Source organism: Euleptes europaea, chromosome 10 (assembly GCF_029931775.1).
Source record: "Euleptes europaea isolate rEulEur1 chromosome 10, rEulEur1.hap1, whole genome shotgun sequence".
Classification (NCBI taxonomy): domain Eukaryota; kingdom Metazoa; phylum Chordata; class Lepidosauria; order Squamata; family Sphaerodactylidae; genus Euleptes; species Euleptes europaea.
The window spans coordinates 14,006,644-14,028,053 of NC_079321.1; the positions used below are offsets into that span (position 1 = coordinate 14,006,644).

The 21,410-nt window shown below is 48.2% G+C and overlaps 1 protein-coding gene across 1 annotated transcript; it reads right to left on the reverse strand.

Annotated features, from left to right (window-relative positions):
- Positions 1 to 1,357: 1,357 nt before the first annotated feature.
- RCBTB1 (RCC1 and BTB domain containing protein 1) lies at positions 1,358 to 19,986 on the reverse strand. Its single transcript, XM_056856252.1, has 11 exons — positions 19,816 to 19,986; positions 18,284 to 18,434; positions 16,454 to 16,620; positions 13,849 to 14,007; positions 12,882 to 12,989; positions 10,512 to 10,654; positions 7,946 to 8,136; positions 6,582 to 6,708; positions 5,744 to 5,895; positions 4,626 to 4,756; positions 1,358 to 1,547 (listed from the first exon to the last, which is right to left on the reverse strand). Exons 1-11 carry the CDS (start codon positions 19,957 to 19,959, stop codon positions 1,407 to 1,409), a joined length of 1,614 nt encoding a protein of 537 aa, XP_056712230.1. The 5' UTR covers positions 19,960 to 19,986; the 3' UTR covers positions 1,358 to 1,406.
- Positions 19,987 to 21,410: the final 1,424 nt, after the last annotated feature.

Sequence of the window (21,410 nt, forward strand, 5' to 3'; positions counted from 1 at the left end):
AGAGAAGGAGATTGTAAACCGGTCTGATTCTCCTTCAAAGGTAGAGAAAAATAGGCAAAAAACAACTCCTCTTCCAGAAAAAGAATGCGTAGCTTGAAGCCAGGCCCAGTTTAAAGATGAGTCAGGCACAAGGTAGAATCAAAGCGTTGGAAAGGACCACCAGGGTATCGAGTCCTACCCCCTGCACAATGCAGGAAATTCCGAACTACCTCCCCCCTCCCCCAGTGCCTCCCCGAATCTTCTGTTACTTAGGCAAAAGCAGTGCTTTATTTGCATGGCTGCAAAATATCCACAAGGCATATGTATCGTTAGTATGTAAACCAAGCATGCCCAGCTGTTTTGCATGGTGCAAGCCCGCGACAACTTCCCTTGTCTGACCTTTATAAAATATCTTTACATGCGGTAGTAGTAAGATTTGTTACTTGTCCTCTGATTCTAAATTTATATGCTCGGCGTCCACTTTATTAGGCAGTCAGGTCTTTCCATTCTAATCATTGCTGATTTAACATTAAGCTCTTCAGCGACTTATTCCCAAATCCAGCTGACACAGAAACATCTCCTTCCCTTATCAATCTCCATCCCTTCCTAAAAGAATTTGATGCACCAATTAGCAAAACCTATTTTTTATTGCAAGGAACTCACAATTTCAGTACACAGCACTTTTCCAGTTATCTGCTTCTCGACACCCTGTTAAAACACCCCAAATAGAGCCAGGGTTGCTCCTATTCCCCCCTCCCAATCCCATGTGTAATTTGACAGATTATGTGATGGGGTGGCAGGCAAAGCAAATTAAATTAGGAAACAGTGTAGTAGAATTTGTCCACTTTTTTTTTTTTTTGCAATTACAAAGTTCCATTGAGATAAATACACATCCCCCCCACAGATGTCAATATATACAAGTCCTTTCCAGCAGCTTCCTTCAAATACACAAATGCAGCTGGAAGAAGGTACAGTTGCATTTTACACACACAAGGCAAAAAAAAAACTTTGTCCCTCTCAATTCCATTTGGTCATGCATGTTTGTGCCGGATGTCTCCGCAGCCAGTGAACGTACAAATGTCCTGAAAAAGCTCATCCGAAGTCTGTTTCAATAGGCCCAAACCTATTGAGCAAACCCAAGATGTTCCCAGAAGACTCGTCCCTGTGAAGACCTCACACCAGCTCCTTCCACTATTGTATGTTTGTTCAAGAGAACAGAAGCAGCCAAGAGCTGTCCAATCTTCACTGCTTTCGTTGGCGGTCCTCTCAAATCACGGCTACTGGAAGAGTGATTTTTATTCGGTATGTCCTGTAACTCACTGATACAAGGCAAGAGAAAATGCTTATGTTCTGCGGAGACACACACTGTGTGAAGTCACCACGCCAGCTACGGCTGCTTCATCCATACCAAGATATAGCTACATCTTTCAGTTCTTAAAGGCTCCGCATTTACTGGCTTTAGCAATGAATTCCTTTAGCAGAGACCCATCCATCTGCCAAAAGGCTGTAGTCTGGGTAACTTCTGTCAAGTGATTGACACAAAACTTAAAGCAGAATTCTTCTAAGTCCTAGACACAAAACAAAAAAAAAGCCTTTTTATTAGCTTCAGTTATCTAAAGTTTTAAAAACCAAGCAAATCAGTGTTTTCATACAGATGTTGCAATCGCAGCACTACTTAAAGGTTATCAGTTGGGACAAATAGTTCCTCATTGGAACAATAAGTTAGTTTTTTAGGGCAAACGGGTAGATCTGGGAATTAGACCCAGAAGTTTTTCTTCATCTGGGTCATGCATCTGAAGGAAGAGATTTGGGAGGAGGCGATGCATTTTGCACACTAGGTTTTGCTTTACGAAAAAAGGGTGGCTGTTTTATCACTTCAATTTTCAGCTTTTTTTTGTCTTTGAAAATTTCAGGCTTTGGGCTAAACAGCAAAACAAAATAAGACTACAACATACAGCACATAGATATCACAGGTTGTTTTTATTCCAAGTTTGGATAACAGGAAAAACAAATGTTTGTATTCATGATGGATAGTACATTTTAAAAGTCCAGCAGGAAAAAAAACCCTGTTTTTAAGCGAACAGCTAGGTAGCCAGAGGCAAAATAAGATGCAAAATAAATCTGCAGTACTATGGGCAGTCGTCAACAAGAAAATAAATACTATTATACTCTAGAATAACATGAATGAGTAAGTCACGCAGAAACTGAGTTCAAAAGGAACATGTGTCTGCTGGTATCCACCTGCTTATTTCCAGGGCCAGAAACTGCTACTCTGCAGTCCAGGGGTACAATTTTTGCAATTCTCCCAATGCAGACCCCCCTGTGCCTCTATGTGGTTCAGGAATGTCTGCTGACATCCCAGAATAAATCTGGAAGGGGAACTGAGAAAGTCCCACTCTGCAAACTCTGCTTTGCTCCCAGATCTAGTGGGATGCAAACCATTAAAAAACACATAATGGTTCACTGTGTTGAAGATACAGTGGAGATTTAGAAGAAGAGTTGGTTTTTATATGACGACTTTCTCTACCTTTTAAGGACAATCAAACCGGCTTACAATCTCTTTCCCTTCCTCTCCCAACAGGCACCTTGTGAGGAAGGTGGGGCTAAGAAAGTTCAGAGAGAATTGTGACTAGGCCAAGGTCACCCAGCTGGCTTCACGTGGGGAAACCAACCCGGTTAACCAGATTAGAGTCCACTGCTCATGTGGAGGAGTGGGGAATCAAACCCAGTTCTCCAGATTAGAGTCCACCGCTCTTAACCACCACACCATGCTGTCTGCATGTTACAAGAGCCAGCGTGGCGTAGTGGTTAAAAGCAGCTGACTCTAATCTGGAGAACCAGGTTCGATTCCCCACTCCTCCACATGAAGCCTGCTGGGTGACCCTGGGCCAGTCACAGTTCTCTCAGAACTCTCGCAGCTCATGTGGAAGCATGCAATGGCGAAACCACCTCCAAATGTCTCTTGCCTAGAAAATCCTACAGGGTCGTCGTAAGTCAGCTGTGACGTGATGGCACTTTCCACCACCGCTGCATGTCACGGACGCTTTATGGAGGTCACTTTGAAGTTACTCCTTGTGCTGACACAGCACACTGCAATCCATTTGCTGAACAAATTGACTCTGGCACACCAGCACCTTTCCAGAATGTTCTAGTGTGGAAACTGAATGGCAAGAAGCAAGCTAATCACAGAGATCATTTTGCATTCCAATCTGGTGTCAGGGACTACACCCGACTGATATGTGATAAAGTATATATGAATGTACGCGCTGTCAAGTCGCAGCCGACTTATGGCGACCCCGGCAAGGGGCTTTCATGGCAAGTGAGAAGCAGAGTGGTTTGCCATCTTTTTTCTCTGCAGAGCCTTCCTTGGTGGGCTCCCATCCAAGTACAGACCCTGCTTTGCTTCCAAGATTGGGCTATGCCATGCCACTGTGGCCGAGCGTAATTGAAAGAGAAAGCAAACAAAGTTAGAAGGGGAGTGGACTGAAAGTAAGCCCAGTTTTGCTCAGGCAATTGCCAAGCACAATTTAAGATTCAGACCGCTTCTGAGAAAAACAGGCTTATGTGGAAGTGTAGTGAGCTAAAAGATTATGGATTATAAAAACCTATAAACGGAATCCTTGCTTATTGTTTGCGTGTTAAGTGCTGTCGAGTCGCTTCCGACTCATGGCGACCCTATGAATCAATGTCCTCCAAAACGTCCTGTTTTTAACATCCTTGCTCAGGTCTTGCAAACTGAGGGCTGTGGCTTCCTTTATTGAGTCAATCCATCTCTTGTTGGGTCTTCCTCTTTTCCTGCTGCCCTCAACTTTCCCTAGCATGATCATCTTTTCCAGTGACTCTTGCCTTCCCGTCATGTGACCAAAGTACAACAACCTCAGTTTAATCATTTTAGCTTCTAGGGTCAGTTCAGGCTTCATTTGATCCCACTGAATTGGGTTTTTTTTAGTTGTCCACGGTATCCATAACATTCTTCTTCAACACCACATTTCAGAGGAAACTACTTTCTGCCTATCAGCCTTCTTCATTGTCCAGCTTTCACACCCATACATAGTAATGGGGAATACGATAGCATGAATAAACTTGGATCTTGGTTGCCAGTGACACATCCTTACTTACACTTTGCTTACGACGTCTCTCTTTGTAACCTTCCCCTTACATCGGCCTGTGCTGCTTGCCCACAGAGCAGCCCTCCTGCTCAGCCTGCCTCTCCCTCCCTCCCTCTTCCGGCTACCCATTAGCATCTCTTCCTTCTCCATTTACCTTCACACAGGATTCAAGAACCAAAACCCGCATGCATCCTCCCCCCACCCCATTCACTCTGAAGGGACATTCAGTCAGATGGAAACGTCTGCATTTAAGCAGAAGGACATTCACAAGTAACCGTGCGCTAGGCAGCAAAGCCAAACGCCTTGCTCTGCTTTGCCCCAGCTCAGATGAAATCCCCTCCGCTGACAGGAGGAGTCTCTGCTGCCACTGAACACATCCCCTGCTTTGTTCAGGATCCCATTTCTTATACTGGGAAAGCCCCGACCATGTTTTGCACTCAGAAAAGTTTTCTTGAGTGGAGTGGCTGGTCCTAGTGCTCCGAGACTGCTAACGGAGTGAGAAAGTGTGTTGTTTTTTTTTTGTTTTTTTTAGTTTACCTCTGCGTCGTAGCGGACAGCTGCGGAGAGCAGTGAGAAGGCATTCTCCACCGTGATCCCTCTTTTGATGAGATGCTGGCACAGTTTCTTCAGCCTGTTCTCGCAGTAGGAGGTAGCCAAATCCAGAAGCCCTGAAAACAAGAGGACTGATGTCAGTTGTCTGTCCTCCTGCCTCTGAAGTGCCGCAGCAAAGCTCCCGTCAGGCTGGCAGGCGTGAGCAGGGGCCTCGTCCAGGGCAGAAGAGAGCTCGAGGGAGGCACAGCCCTCCGAATGCCAATGGAAGGGGCACAGGAATATAGCCAAACCAGGGGCTGTGGATCAAGTGCTCTCTCTGCTCTCCATTTAAATGCACTTTAATTTGTTCAGGCTGTCGTTTGAAAATGATGCATCCCTGAGTTTGCCTGAAGCAAGCTGTCCCTACCCCCCAAGCTAGGCTGAACCGACACGCGCCGCTTGGAAGTCCTGTTCAGTTGGGCTCTGAAGACAGAAGGGCCGCCTTAAGTGCTCGCACTGAGTCATCAATTCAATAGATGGCCCTGGAGAAAAGGCTGACTTACAATGGTACTGCGGACCTTTCTTTGCTTCGCAATACACGAGTCATTTCAGTACTCATGTCTGTGACGGGGGCTGAAAAGCCAGGAGTTCCATTGAAGGATCACAAAGCTACTAAGATACTTGCACATGGTCCTCTTCCCTCTTTCCCCAGGTAAACAGACAAAAAACAAATTGCACCTCACAGCAGGTAAACCCTAACATTATGACCTACTAGCCTAAAGTGCCCCCCCCCCCCCCGGGCAGACTGCTGCTGTGGATGTACTAGGGTTGCCAATTCCATGATGGGAAATTTCTAGAGATTTGGAGGAGGATCCTCAGCAAGGATGTGATACCATAGAGTCCAGCTTCCAAACCTGCCATTTTCTCCAGGGGAGCTGAACTCTGTGGTCTGCAGATCAGTTGTAATCCCAGAAGATCTCCAGGCCCCACATGGAGGTTGGCAACCCTAGGATGTGCCCACCTCTTTCCACACACACCCACACACCCTTCTGCTTTTTGTAGTCATTATTCCCCTGGGAGATCTCCTTCCCCCCGGATAACGCAGCAAAAAGCCCAAGGGCTACCTATAGCATCTTCAGGTGACAGATCAACGCTGTCTGTATATAGGTACTCAAGAAAGGCACGGTACACCGGGTAGGAAAACTGGTCTATTTCTATCACCTCCTTCATGTCTTCATTCCAGTATGATTGGAACATGGTACGGAAGTGCTCACATCTGCAATAAGAAAGAGTATGAACATTCTAGGAACGTCAAGATAGCTTACAACGTCAGATTCTTCGGCTGGTCAAACAAAACTTCAGATTCTGCACAATACATACTTGAGAAGAAGAAGAGTTGGTTTTTATATGCCGACTTTCTCTGCCACTTAAGGGAGACTCAAACCGGCTTACAATCACCTTCCCTTCCCCTCCCCACAACAGACACCCTGTGAGGTAGGTGAGGCTGAGAGAGCTCTAAGAGAGCTGTGACTAGCCCAAGGTCACCCAGCTGGCTTCATGTGGAGGAGTGGGGAAACCAAACCGGTTCACCAGATTAGCATCCACCGCTCCTGTGGAGGAATGTGGAATCAAACCCGGTTCTCAAGATCAGAGTCCACCGAGCCAGCGTGGTGTAGTAGTTAAGAGAGGTGGTTCGGAGCGGTGGACTCTGATCTGGAGAACCACGCTCTTAACAACTATACCACGCTGGCTCTCGGAACAGTCACTGAATGTTTGATGGTCCTGGCTAGCTGCTGGAATTGTTCTGGCATCTGAGGCCAGCATTCCCCATCTCCCCGCCCCTCTCGATATCCAGCCCCTACAAAACTGCCACCGCTCTCGTTTATTATCTTTCAGAGCTGTAATATCCAACCAGTCGCAGGGGTGCTCACTGAGGGTAGGACTCAGCAACCCAAATGGTACCTGATTTTCAGAACGGCTTTATGCACGTAGATGAATTTCCCGTCTACTCTGAACTTCAGATCCGAGGTTTCCGGACTATCGAACTCCCTCTTCAGAGACTCCGCCACCGTTAAGTAGTCCTCGTGCTCTGTGAAGATTAAACATCGTCCTCTTGAAATTTTGCACACCCCCCCCCCCAAAGGGACTCGACGCCTGACCACCACCACGTCTGGTGGCTCCACAACAGCACCTTCGTGTCTCTGCTCCATGAAAAAACTGACTGGTGATCTAAGTTAATACATAGGGGAGGAGAGAAGAGCCCTTTCCACACTTGAGTTCTTCGAGCAAAGTAAACCATGGCGAGAAAGTCCTTTCAATTTGGCCGCCCCTTACAACATCCTTGCAAGATGGACCATCCTACATAGCTGATAGGAGAGCGGTGGGCGGAGGGAGGGTTGAAGGAGCTGGGGATGTTTAGTCTGGAGATGACTGGGAGGTGATATGATAGCCATCTTCAAGTCAAGGGCTGTCATATAGAGGAGCGAGCAGAGTTGTTTTCTGTTGCCCCAGAAGATCGGACCAGAACCAACGGACTGAAATTAAATCAAAACAGTTTCCCTCTAAACATTAGGAAGAATTTTCTAACAGTTAGAGCGGTTCCTCAGTGGAACAGGCTTCCTCTGGAGGTGGTAAGTGCTTCTTCCCTGGAGGTTTTTAAGCAGAGGCTAGATGGCCATCTGTCAGCAATGCTGGTTCTATGAACTTAGGCAGATGATGAGAGGGAGGGCAGGAAGGTCTGCATCAGTGTTCGGCTCTCGTGGCCCTTTGTTGCACGTCCAGGGTAGTGCTGATTGCCACTTTGGGGTCAGGAAGCAATTTTCCTCCAGGCCAGATAGGCCAGGGATCCTGCAGTTTTTTGTGGGTTTGTATGTGTGCGTTTTTGCCATCTTTTGGGCAGGGAGTAGGGGGGAAGTAGTTGTGAATTCCCTGCATTGTGCAGGGGTTGAACTAGATGACTCTGGTGGAGTCCCTTCCAACTCTTATCATTTTATGATTCTGTTCTCAATGCACAATCCCCACCTGGCCCCTCTGTGCTGTATCAACCGTCACTGACACCTTTTGGAATGAATGCCCGGGGTTCGGAGATCTGGATTTCAAGGACATGATCTAGTGCGAAGGAAAACACAAGCAGGGGCAGGGGGAGGGACGGTCCCAACGGGAACGAGCAGAACTACACGACGGAACAGCCTTCTCACAATCGGAAGCCTCAAACAGACACCCTTTGGGAGGCGCCGCTACCCCCCCCCCCCGTGCCCTGAAAGCTCTCTGCCCCCAGCCCAATCCGTGAGGACAAGATACCTGCAATTTCCACACACACCCCTCACCTAATGAGAGAAGGCGCCACATCACAGCCGGAGTGGAAAAGCAGGCGAAGACGTCATCTGTGCACGAGAAATGGGTGGCATGCGGGAGAACCACCGACTGCCCCCGGCACTGTCCCCACATGTACACCTGGCCGCTTTGCGTCTTGGCAGCGGACGTGTGGGCCGAGTGGCAGGCTGCGATCTCTACGATCCTGCGAAGGGAAAGGGAGCCAGAGGGCACCTACGTCAATTGATAGCTGACACCAGGCATTTACAAAACCGACTCTTGCCTGTACCCTGTTGTTCCCCTGAACGGAACTCCAAGCCTTCCTCCAGGCTAAGAGGCCTTCATCAACTGGAAGAAGAGTTGGTTTTTATATATGCCGACTTTCTCCACCACTTAAGGAAGAATCAAACTGGCTTACAACCACCTTCCCCTCCCCACAACAGACACCCTGTGAGGTAGGTTGGGCTGAGAGAGCTGTGACTGGCCCAAGGTAACCCAGCTGGCTTCAGGTGGAGGAGTGGAGAATCAAACCCAGTTCTCCAGATCAGAGTCCACCGCTCCAAACCACTACTCCACGTTGCACCACACTCAACCACTACACCACACTCGCTTAAGTTAAAGGAAGGCTCCCTCAGATTAGAAGAATACATGTGTTTAAGGAAGAGTGCCAGCTAGCCAATAGTAGAACAAGAAGGACTGCCCTGGAGGGGTCCTCAGAACCCCCTCTTCCTTATCCCCAAAGCTCAGAGCTCTGTACTCTGGTCATTAATGGTAAAGGTCCCCTGTGCAAGCACCGGGTCATTCCTGACCCATGGGGTGACGTCACATCCTGACGTTTCCTAGGCAGACTTTGTTTACGGGGTAGTTTGCCATCGCCTTCCCCAGTCATCTTCCCTTTACCCCCAAGCAAGTCGGGTACTCATTTTACCGACCTCGGAAAGATGGAAGGCTGAGTCAACCTTGAGCCGGCTGCCTGAAACCAAATTCCGTCGGGATCAAACTCAGGTCGTGAGCAGAGCTTTTGACTGCAGTACTGCAGCTTACCACTCAGTGCCACGGGGCTCCTATTCTGGTCATTACAATGCACAAAATAAAACTAGTTCATGAACCCTAGTGCATAAAATTAGTGCAACATAGTAATGCATGAACCAACTGCTGAGAGCTGACCCTTCACCATACTTGGAGCACCCAGCCCAGGGAGAGGGAGTCTGGCTTGAAAGGGTCACAAGTCCCCTTCCTGCAAATTCAGTGCTATGTTTTTCTCTCATATTTAAGGATCCCTTTTAAAGGACTAAGTTGATAAAGATCTAGTTAATGTCAACAGACAAAGGAACCCCCCTATGCACATACTACGCACACTATCAAGGCATATAAATTCAACATGCTCATGTGCCTCTCTATCAAAATTATTCCCTGGAAAAAAGCTTTGGCCCCAGACATGTTTGAGGTTCACACTGACTAAATAATACACTTTCCATCCACTTTAGTGATCATTCGCAAGTGGATTTTGTCGGTTCAAATCCAGTTGCAAAGTGGGTGGAAAGTGCATTATGCAGCATGTGTGAAAGCCCCCAGTCTAACTTGCCCAGCAGGATTCTTTTCCTTTGGACTGGTGTCCTTGAAAATTCCTCCTTCACAAACAGGAGAGGTTCGAGCGTTAGAAGACTGGATGTGACTCTCAGCCAGGCTCTCACAATAAGCACCCGTCTCCTGACTCAAGTGTCAGGCAGAAAGGCGTCAAGCTTCGACTAGAAGTCAAGACTACCCAGGTACCGAATGGCTGATGGGGAAAGAAATGGCGGTGATAACCAAGACACTTCTGTTAATGTCGCCCTGGGCAAAGTGCCCCCCCCACCTCCTGAAACCTGAAGCGTCCAGGTGCAGATGGAACCCGTCTTGAAGAAAGATGGGATTTTAGTCAATGGAAAAAACATGACCTTGTGAAAGTTCTTCCTAGAGATAAGGGCCCGACAGCAAGAATTGACAGGGTCAACAAAACCTTCGGAGCTCTTTGCCTTGGGAGACCAGCCCTAGCAAGGCACCATGTTCTGTAAATAAGAAGATTGTTTTTCAGAAGACAGGATATTGCCACTACTGTAAAGACTGCCCAGAACTGTCCACATAAGGGTATATGGGAAGGTTTGTAAGGGGACCTCTTTGATACTTCAACAGTGTCTTCTACTGGATCTTGAAAAAAGTTTCACAGAATATAAGTATGTGAGGAAGAAATGGATGATTTGAATGAAAGAATATAAGTGTTTTGGATTTTCACGGGCATTCTCTAAATTATGTTACAAATGAAGTACTTGGATGGATCCTGGAGAGAATAGGTATGCATCATGACTAGTACTCATTTTGACTAGTAGCCATGGATAGCCCTCTCCTCCATGAACATGTCCACTCCCTTCTTAAAGCCTTCCGAGTTGGCAGCCATCACCACATCCTGGGGCAGGGAGTTCCACAATTTAACCCCGTGTCCTCCTTTCTAGTCCAGCGGCTGGCCTACCGAGGCTCTAAAAGGGCCTCGTTTTCAAACTCCTGCCACCCGGCTCTCCCAAGCTCCACTGCACCAGCCTTTACCTCTCCTTCTCCATCATGATCTGGACCGGGCTCAGCTGGTTGCTCTTGTTGCCGGTCCCCAGCTGCCCGTAAGTGTTCGCACCCCAGGCGTAAAGCAAGCCCTCGTCCGTGAGGGTCAGCGTGTGTGCGTAGCCGCAGGCAATCTGCAAGAACACATTTGCCAAAGAAAAACATACTGCTGTTCACTCCAAGCTGGATGTGAAGGGAAAACAAAAAGACAATGCAAGGGAACCAGCGTACTATTAGTTGCCAGGAGAATATCAATACAGCACACACAAGTTTTGTTCATGAGCAAATGCTGATGAAGAAGAAGAGTTGGTTTTTATGTGCCGACTTTTTCTACCACTTAAGGAAGAATCAAACCGGCTTACAATCACCTTCCCTTCCCCTCCACACAACAAACACCCTGTGAGGTCGGTGGGGCTGAGAGAGCTGTGACGAGCCCAAGGTCACCCAGCTGGCTTCAGGTGGAGGAGTAAGGAACAAATCCAGTTCACCAGATTAGTGTCCGCTGCTCATGTGGAGGAGTGGGGAATCAAACCCGGTTCTCCAGATCAGAGTCCACAGCTCTTAACCACTACACCATGCTGTTTGGGACAACGCATGCTCAAAAACAACTGAGAATTCATTAAGAGCTGTGGTTATAAAAGCTCATTTAACATTTTATCCTTGAATTGATGATGCTGCTACTGCTGCTTTAAGTTAAGCTACGCCAGCCGCTCAGCATTTTCATGGACAGTTGAGGATACTGGTTATTCATTCGTATTTTATTCTATCCTCTCTCCTTGAGCAATCTGAGTAAGTTCTGTGTGCGTCAAAGTAATATTCATTATAGTAGACAAAACAGAACTCTCACTTTGGTAATTCAGATTTTCATTATGAATAAATTTATATTACTTAGAAACTGTTCCCTGTATTCGTGTAGAAGAATGCTTGGAGTATTCACATAGAATTCATAGCTGTGACGTTTTGTATCAGGCGCAAGGAATAAAACTACAACTAAATCAATACACACTGTTATGTGTTTTATATAAGCGGTATATATCAGGGGTGCTAAACATAAGGCCCGCAGGCCGGATCCAGCCCCTTGAGAGCTCTTATCCGGCTCGCGAGCAGCAGGCAGCCACCACCCCCCATTCTCAATCTGGGCTGGCGAGGCCTGGCCTGACCAAGTGGCATCTATGTCATATCCAGCCCTCATAACAATTGAGTTCGACACCCCTGGTATATATAATGCTTCCCCTGACCTGGACGGCCCAAGTTAGCCTGATGTCATCAGATCTCAGAAGCTTGGATGGGAGACCACCAAGGAAGTCCAGGGTTACTACACAGAGGCAGGCAATGGCAAACCAGCTCTGCTCATCTCTTGCCTTGAAAACCCTACAGGGTCACCGTAGGCTGCAACTTGATGGCACTTTACACACACAGGTATAATGCTCACAATCCTTCGCTGTAGACAAGGATCTCTCGGGTGTACTGGGCCCCCTGCCACCTGTGCTGCTGTCATGCAACTCCATGTTTCCTACCAAGGGCCTCCCAGACCCTGATACAGAAGTCTCCCATCCCACTCCAAGCCACTGTGCCGGTCTAACCTTCTGTTAGCTGCAACTTCGGCAACATGCATTTCCTAGTCTCTTCAAAAAGCACTCCAGGATACAGTAAAATGTGACAAGAGATTCAAGCACTAGGCTGTCCACTCTGGCCATAGAAGAAGAGTTGGTTTTTATGTGCCGACTTTCTCTGCCACTTAAGGGAGAATCAAACTGGCTTACAATCGCCTTCCCTTCCCCTCCCTGTGAGGTAGGTGGGGCTGAGAGAGCTCTAAGAGAGCTGTGACTGGCCCAAGGTCACCCAGTTGGCTTCACATGTAGGAGTGGGGAAGCCAACCCGGTTCAGCAGATTACCGCCTGCCGCTCATGTGGAGTGGGGAATCAAACCCGGTTCTCCAGATCAGAGTCCACTGCTCCAAACTACTGCTCTTAACCACTACACCACACTGGCTCTCAGGGCCCTTAGAACGGTGAGCCTCTCCCAGAGTCTGTACTAATTACTAACTGCTGCTGCTGTGCTTCTTTGCTGCACTGCTAAATCCAGAAGGGACGACGATCAGTCTGGCTGCTGTGTGAGACAGGACACTGGACTAAACAGACCACTGGTCCGATCCAGCGGGGCTCTTCTGATGTTCGAAACAGCACAGCTATTCCCCGGAGCTGGAAAAGCTGCCAAGACGAGAGTGTGACAGAATCAACAGCTGCGGCAGTCACCCGGAAGCTTTCGTTCTGAGCCACTTGTCCAGCGTTGGCTTTACCCTTGAAACCAGACGGAAAGCTCAAAAGAAGCCAGGAGATTGGCAGGACTTGTCCTACTCACCTGCATCACGCACATCCCTTGAAGCGCTGCCACTCGGCACGGAGTTAACTGATTGCCATTGTTTCCCAGACCTAGCTGGCCGTTGCCGTTATAACCCCAGCCGTATACCTTGAACAAGGAAAGAAGACAGTTAACCTGTGTGCATTTCTTCCACAGAAAATATAATAACAGAAATAGAAGAGCTGAAGTTTAGAGAGAACGGAAGCTGGTGAGAGCAGCAAAATGTTCCATAAAGAACGCTGAGGCTAGATGGACCCCAGAGGGTCCTTTAACCCTGTTGGATACATGAACCAATGTTTTCCTCCTGTTCCCTTCTAGCCTCTCCCAAACTTTTGGCCTATTCAAGCGTAAGGCAAAGAGCTTCCCAGTGTGGTGTTGCATGGCCTTGGGTCATGTTTGATCTGCGTTGCAGCTAGGGCTGCTCAGTTTGCATATCAGCGTAGGCACCCCCACATTTTGAATGGGCTGCACTGCGGCTGAAGGGAGACCCTGAGCTTGCACAGAACCCCAAAGAGAAGCTCTTTGCCTCACCAGTCTTTCTTTTAATTGGGACTTACGCCGCAGAAAGGAGACCGAGTGTCGTTTATTTAATACTCATGGACCAATCAGTCGTGAGCATACAGACAGGAGACCTTCGCTTCTGATTGCCCACCTCCTGGTTTCTTGGTGGAACAGGCTTCCTCGGGAGGTGGTGAGCTCTCCTTCCCTGGAGGTTTTTAAGCAGAGGCTAGATGGCCATCTGTCAGCAAGGCTGATTCTGTGACCTTAGGCAGATCATGAGAGGGAGGGCATCTTGGCCATCTTCTGGGCATGGAGTAGGGGCCACTAGGGGTGTGGGGAGGTAGTTGTGAATTTCCTGCATTGTGCAGGGGGTTGGACTAGATGACCCTGGTGGTCCATTCCAATTCTATGATTCTATGAGTCTAAAACAGAATCAGACACAGGACGGCCATGGCGTGGTGCTTACCTCACCGTTGTCTACTACCGCCATGGAAGAGGTTTGACCACAAGCAATGCTGACCACCACTTTAGTCTGCAGGCAGTTGGAGACTTTGCGTGGAGTTGGCTGGTTGGCGGTAGAGCCCGATCCAACTTGGCCACAGTTATTGTAGCCCCAGGCGAATACCTTTTCACAAAGGAAGAAGACGGAAGAGGACATGACGGGACACTTCAGAGGGAAAATAAAGATCAGCTTGTCTAGCGATCCCTTCGCTTTACAGAGGATAGCTCCCGGTAGCTTCTTTGCAAGAAGGCCCAATGACAGCACTGCCACGGACACACATTTATCAGTTAAAAAAAAAATACAATTATTTTCAAAAAATCCCTCTGAATTAAGGGGGGCTGACATGATAATGAAAATATATAGCAGAGGCTATCTTTACTGCTGCCTTGACCTGGATGGCCCAGGCTAGCCTGATCTCATCAGATCTCAGAAGCTAAGCAGGGTCAGCCCTGGTTAGAACTTGGATGGGAGACAACCAAGGAATATTGGATGCGGAAGTAGGCAATGACAAACCTATGAACATCTCTTGCCTTGAAAACCCTACGGGGTCACTATGAGTCAGCTGTGACTTGATGGCAAAAAAATGGGGGTGGGGGAAGACTGCTAGTAGCCAAAAGCCTTCAGTGTGGTGCCCTGTAAACAACTTAGGCCAGTGATGGCGAACCTTTTAGAGACCGAGTGCCCAAACTGCAACCCAAAACCCACTTATTTAACGCGAAGTGCCAACACAGCTACAAGTCCACATGGGGCTAGGGGTTGCTAGGTCCCTCTTTGCCACCTGCGGGAGGTTTTTGGGGCGGAGCCTGAGGATGGTGGGGTTTGGGGAGGGACTTCAATGCCATAGAGTCCAATTGCCAAAGCTGCCATTTTCTCCAGGTGACTGAAATAGCAGATTTCCTGCTACTACCTGGAGGTTGGCAACCCTGCATGGGCAGCTGAGCGGGGGAAGGAAAGCAGCTGGAGCATAGCCCCCACCCCTGCCCTGCAGTCACCAACCAGATGGCCACCCAGGCGTCCCACTCCCAGTCCAGCCCCGTCCCGGCTCCGCCTCTTCCAGTCCTTGGCAGAAGGCTTGTCGTTGTCTTCACTTCCGGAGCGCGCAGCCGGCGACTGTGGAGAAGGCACTGGGAAGGAGCCCGGCGCTTCCCAGAGGAGCTGAGAAGGCACCGCTGGTCCCCAGCCTCCTCAGCCGGAAGAACAAACTCAGGCAAACTTTGCTGGGGCGACGTGACATAGGTTCGCCACCACTGACTTAGGCCAATTAGACCTGCCATTACCATCCCAAATAACATCTCAATGGAAACTGCTGATAACCCAGCCCTGTCTGCCTGCCCAGCCTCACCCCATCAGGGCTGTACGATGAAGCCCAAATCCATACGTTGTCCGCTATGTGAATGGCTGGAAGGCAGAAGACGGAGCAAACGAGCTGAAGCTAAGCAGGTCTTGGTCTGGTCAGTGCTGCCTTGAGGTCCGAGGCACAAAGGAGGCATAAATATTATAAATGAATGGATCAAAGGAACGGTCTAGAAGGGGATGGAATGGGGAAGACCCTGTTAAAAAGGTAAAGGTCCCCTGTGCAAGCACCAGGTCATTCCTGACCCATGAGGTGATGTCACATGGGGTGACGTTTCCTAGGCAGATTTTGTCTACGGGGTGGTTTGCCAGTGCCTTCCCCAGTCATCTACACTTTACCCCCAGCAAGCTGGGTCCTCATCTGACCGACCTTGGAAGGATGGAAGGCTGAGTCAGCCTTGAGCCGGCTACCTGAAACCAACATCCGTCGAGATCGAACTCAGGTCGGGAGAGCTTGGGACTGCAGTACGGCAGCTTACCACTCTGAGCCACGGGGCTCTTTTTAAGACCCTGTTAGGTGGCTAAAATCAGCTGAGGGGAAAATGGCTGTCTTTACCACTGCTCACAGGTGGGCCTGGGTGGGCCCGGAGGAAAGAATCAAGGGCTCTTCCCCTTCATATCTTAACCTTAGGCTTGTGGTCTAGAAATAGGAAGGCTTGCTTTGTATTCAGATGCCTTTCCCCCACCCTCCTGCTGTTTGTTTGACAAACCTCTCTGACAAGGATAGTTACACTTCTGTGCTCTGTAACGCTACACATTATGACCTGACATACCATGAAGAATGGTGGTAAGTCTCCACGCTTTTGCTTGGTGCCCTCTGGACATGGGTACCAGAAGAGCCCCACAAACTGTGCAAGGAACTACAGCAAATTTATCAGCTATTGCTCCTCAAATCAAATCAAATTTATTTTACTGGCGTGCCAGTCGCCTAACTTCCTATCTACCCATGAACAGTTCCAATTTTAACACAAAAGATTTGCAACAGTGAAGGATTTCCTAAACAATAGCCTCTAGTGCCTATTCCCTTTGCAAACATTTTGTTGTGAAGAAGTAGGCTGCACATTGAGATAAGGTTTCAGTCAGCCATGTCAGTAAGAAAATGCACTCTAGTGATTAAGGGCTACGCTATGTCCAGCTTTCCGAAGCAGCTCCACACCTACAGACTTGGCAGAATAAAACAGGCAGGTCTTTTTCAGACTTTTCAAGACGGACTTACATCTCCATCAGACGACAGGACCATAGAGTGATGGGAACCGCAAGCGACTTCAATTATTCTCTTAATCAGCAAGTTGGTACAGACTTGGATAGGGGCGACGCCCTGGTTGGTGGTGCCATTCCCAAGCTGGCTGTAGCCATTGTGCCCCCAGGCATAAACTTCACCATCTAAGCAGGATGCAAGAACCACAAACGCACTCACGGTTACCGCAGTTTAAGCAGCTAGAAATTTTGAATCCCAGTCTCAAACAAAAACAGAACCAGGTTAAAAAAATAGCAGAAGAGGAAAGTTCAAAGTGTTAAAGAAAAAAGCATCCAAAGGCATTGTTTGAATTGAATGCCATTGTTCTATTTAACCAACGCCGCATGCCAAATTCTAATCACAGACCACTTGAGTGAGCAGGGTATATACTGACTGGGAGACAATGAAGGTACTTCACACACAAAACAATCTTTCCCTCTTTCAAGCTGGGGAGAATTGCCAAATGCACCCTTAATTTACATTCCACGCTTAAAGTGGCTAGTTAAGGTGCAGTAGTTTCTAAAGCCATTTCCATACCCCAGTAGAAGCTAGCTGGAGAGCCAGAGTGGTGTAGTGGTTGAGAGCAGCAGACTGTAACCTGGTGAACTGGGTTCGATTCCCCGCTCCTCCCCGTGAAGCCTGCTGGGTGATCTTGGGCCAGTCACGATTCTCTCAGAACTCTCTCAGCCCCACCTACCACACAAGGCGCCTGTTGTGGGGAGGAGAAGGGTTTGTGACGGTAAGCCGCTTTGAGACTCCTTAAGGTAGAGAAGTGGGGTATAAAAAAATCAACTCTTCTTCTTTGACGCTTGACACAGTAGCCAGCTTTCCCCCTCACAAGAACACTGCGTATACTTTCGAACAATCATTACTCATTAAGTATTTCAAGACGCATTTCAGTCATCGTTGGACAAGAAAGAGACAACATCTACTCTTCAATATGAAGCTCCTCTCAGTGGGGGCAGGATAGGAAAGTGGGTGAGTTCATACAACGCCCCCGCCGCCCAAGGCTCTGCAGAACGATCTTAGAGCAGGTGTCTCAAATGTGGTGCCAGCCTGGCGTCCACCAATTGTTTTTAGAAAGTGGGCAGGGCCAGGTGAAGCTTTTCCCACCAAGGCTGGCCACTGTAAAGCTCATTGGGTGTGCAGATATTTAAAAACATTGTTTTGGCAGCAGCTGCCACCACAGCATAAGGATCTTCACTGCGTGACTGGTAGCCATTTTGTGGCTGGCTCCACCTTCTGCACAGGCTGCCAACCTCCAGGTGGCACCTGGAGATCTCCCGCTATTACAATTGATCTCCAGATGACCACGGTCAGTTTCCCTGGAGAAAACTGCTGCTTCGTAGGGTGGACTTTAAGGTGTTATATTCTGCAGGGGTCCCTCCCCTCCCCAAACCCTCCCCTTCCCAAGCTCCACCTCCAAAATCTCCAGGTAGTTCCCAACCCAGAGCTGGCAACCCTACTTCTGCAGCAGCCATTTTGTGGCAGCCATTTTGTGGCTGGCTCCACCTTCTGCAGCAGCTGTTCTGTGGCAGCCATTTTGAGGCTGCGCCCACCTTAGTGTCAAAGTCCAAAGGGGCCTGCAGGCTCAACAATGTTGGGGACCCTTGTCTTAGAGGATTAGCCATTCATATGCTGAGCATGAATTTGGATCAGGTGAGGTACCTTGGAACTGGCTGGCATAAGAATAACGTTACTGAGAGCAGGCTTTTTCATCACAACTTCAGCCAAGGCGAATCATTCTCAGATCATACTGACTGGAAACAATGCACATCAGCATTTCTCAAGTGCAAAAAACCTTCTTACCTTCTGTACTAAGTATTACGTGTGGTCCGCTCCCGTAACTGAGGCTGCGAATCTTCTTTCCACACAGAACTTCAATTTTCTTTGGGGCAATGGTGCTTTGGTTATCTCCGGTCCCCAGACAATTGCTACAGTTAAGTCCAAACACAAATACCTGGGGAGAAGAACAATCGGCCCACATTTCAGTACATGCACTTGACAGACTTCATGACTGACAGAGGGATAAAGAGATATTTTTTAAAAAGCTCTGTTCACTTTATTTTTATATTTCAGTTATATTTATACTCTTGGGTTTTTAATGGTGAATCCAGATGACTCACTGGTCTGTCTCCGACCACAACCTATACACTTAACAGCACTTAGGTTTTCTCAAGGATATCAATTTCTGCTGAAGAAGAACTGGTTTTTTATATGCTGACTTTGGGGGTTACCGCATTATGTATTCCCAGCGATATATTAAGAGTTTGAAAATGTTATAAAAAACATCACTTTAAAAGGGTTTTTGGATGCCACGGATAAAAAATGGTTGGAAGACATCTTCACAGCTAAAGGGGCCAAACAAAGTGCGAACAGTATTTTTTATAATAGTTTCAAACTCTTAATACATCACTGGGAATACATAATGCGGTAACCCTGTTTCTCTACCACTTAAGGGAGAGTCAAACCGGCTTACAATCACCTTCCCCTCCCCACAACAGACACCCTGTGAGGTAGGTGAGGCTGAGAGAGCTCTAAGAGAGCTGTGACTAGCCCAAGGTCACCCAGCCGGCTTCATGTGGAGGAGTGGGGAAACAAACCCAGCTCTCCAGATCAGAGTCCACCGCTCCAAACCACCGCTCTTAACCACTATACCATGCTCTACACCATTTGCCACTCCTCCTGCAGACCCCTCGCTACACTGTTCCTCAGGATGTGACGACCCCCCCAGGAATAATATTTTGGGCTGCTGCAGCAGCAGCAGGGGAGAAATGGCAGAAATCTCTGCCCCTCAAGAAAACGCACGGGCACTTACATCCTTTGCTGTTGAATACAGGCCACTGTTGGTAACCAGTGTGTGTGTGTGTGGGGGGGGATTGATTTAAGAAACCCATACCTTTTAAAGGACAGCCAACTTGGTGTAGCGGTTAAAGTGTCGGACTAGGCTCTGGGAAACCCACGTTCGAATCCCCACTCGTGCCATGGAAACTTGCTGGGTGACCTTGGGCCAGTCATACATTCTCAGCCCTGACCCTGGCTAGTATTTGGATGGGAGATCTCCAAGGAATACCAGGGCAGGTAATGGTAAACTCTATGGTGCCTTGAAAACTCTATGGGGGTCTCCATAAGTCAGCTGTGACATGACAGCCCCCCCCCCAAAAAAAAGTCTTTTAAAAAACTTGCAGGGACCATCGGAGCTGTTCTTTCATTTCATCTTTCATCTGAACATACGCAGCTCACCTGGAAGTTGATGCTCAGCGTACTGGATATGCAAACAAATCTTAAGTTATTCCAACCCGGCAACTCAAAACACATTCATGTGGCTTCGCTGATCTTACCTCGTCATTGTGGGTTATGTATATAGCTTCATTGGCAGAAGTTCCAAACACGCACGCTTTCCGGATCGTGGCTATTTCTTGAGGTGAAAGCAGAGTAAATATGGGCCACTTTCCTACATCCACCATGGCTCTGCTGCATTTCATGCCACATCTGTGGCGTTCCGACAGCCATTCAACATAATGGGGGTCAGCTGGAAGAAAGGAAGACATGTTTTAGAAACAGATTATGGAGAAATCATATTTTGTCTTTCAGGGAACAATGACAGGTTCCTGCGTTACGATGTTTAGGTATGCTACGCTATACAAACAGTGAAAAACAAGTTTGACATATGGATGCAAAACTCAGACCTATACACTTATGCGGCGCTGCACACTAGAATCATAGAGTTGGAAAGGACCACCAGGGTCATCAAATCCAACCCCCTGCACAATTCAGGAAATTCACAACTACCTCCCCCACGCCACATCCCCAGTGACGCCTACTCCATGCCCAGAAGATGCCCAAGATGCCCTCCCTTCTCATGATCTGCCTAAAGTCATAGAATCAGCATTGCTGACAGATGGCCATCTAGCCTCTGCTTAAAAACCTCCAGGGAAGGAGAGTTCACCACCTCCCAAGGAAGCCTGTTCCACTGAGGAACCACTCTAACGGTTAGAAAATTCCTCCTAATGTCTAGACAGAAACTCTTTTGATTTAATTTCAACCCATTGGTTCTGGTCCGGCCTTCTGGTCCGACATTATTTGGAACTAATTCCTGTACGGCCATGCAGGCAAGAGAGCCAGTGTGGCGTAGTGGACACAGCAGTGGAAAAGGACCCTGGGCAACCCGTGTTCAAATCCCAGCTTGAAAGCTCGCCGGGTGACCTTGGGTCCATTACAGGATCTCAGCCTGCCCAACCTCACAGGGTGGCTGTGGGAAAATGGAGGGTAGAACGATGTTCTAAGCCGCTTTGACTCCCAATTAGGGAGAAAAGTAGGATATAAATAAATAAATGTAAATGAAATAAACACAATTGGGGTAGGTGAACTCACAACTCCCTCCCAGCGTGACAGCCTGTGTCTTGTAGTGGTTAAGAGAGGTGGACTTTAATCCGGAGATCCAAGTTTGATTCCCCATTCCTCCACATGAGCAGTGGAGGCTAATCTGGTGAACTGGGTTGGTTTCCCCACTCCTCCACATGAAGCCTGCTGGGTGACCTTGGGCTAGTCACAGTTCTCTCAGAACTCTCTCAGCCCCATCTACCTCACAAGGAGCCTGTTGTGGGGAGAGGAAAGGAAGGCGATTGTAAGCTGTTTTGAGACTCATCAAAGGTAGAGAAAAGCGGGGTATAAAAACCAACTCTTCTTCTTCTTCCCCCATGCTATACTCACTCTCAGGACACTGAGAGGCAGCAGTCTGTTTTCAAGCACAAACCAAGCAAGTTCACTTCCCAATTTCTGCAAGCAGCAGCCCAGAACCACAACCACCTCTTTTCTATGAAGAATGAACACCGTGCACACTCTTTCTTTCCCTGGCAGAAGCAGACAGTAGGCGGAACACTGTGCTCCATTTCCTGGGTCTGACCTTCTGATTGGAACCAGATCTTGATTTTCA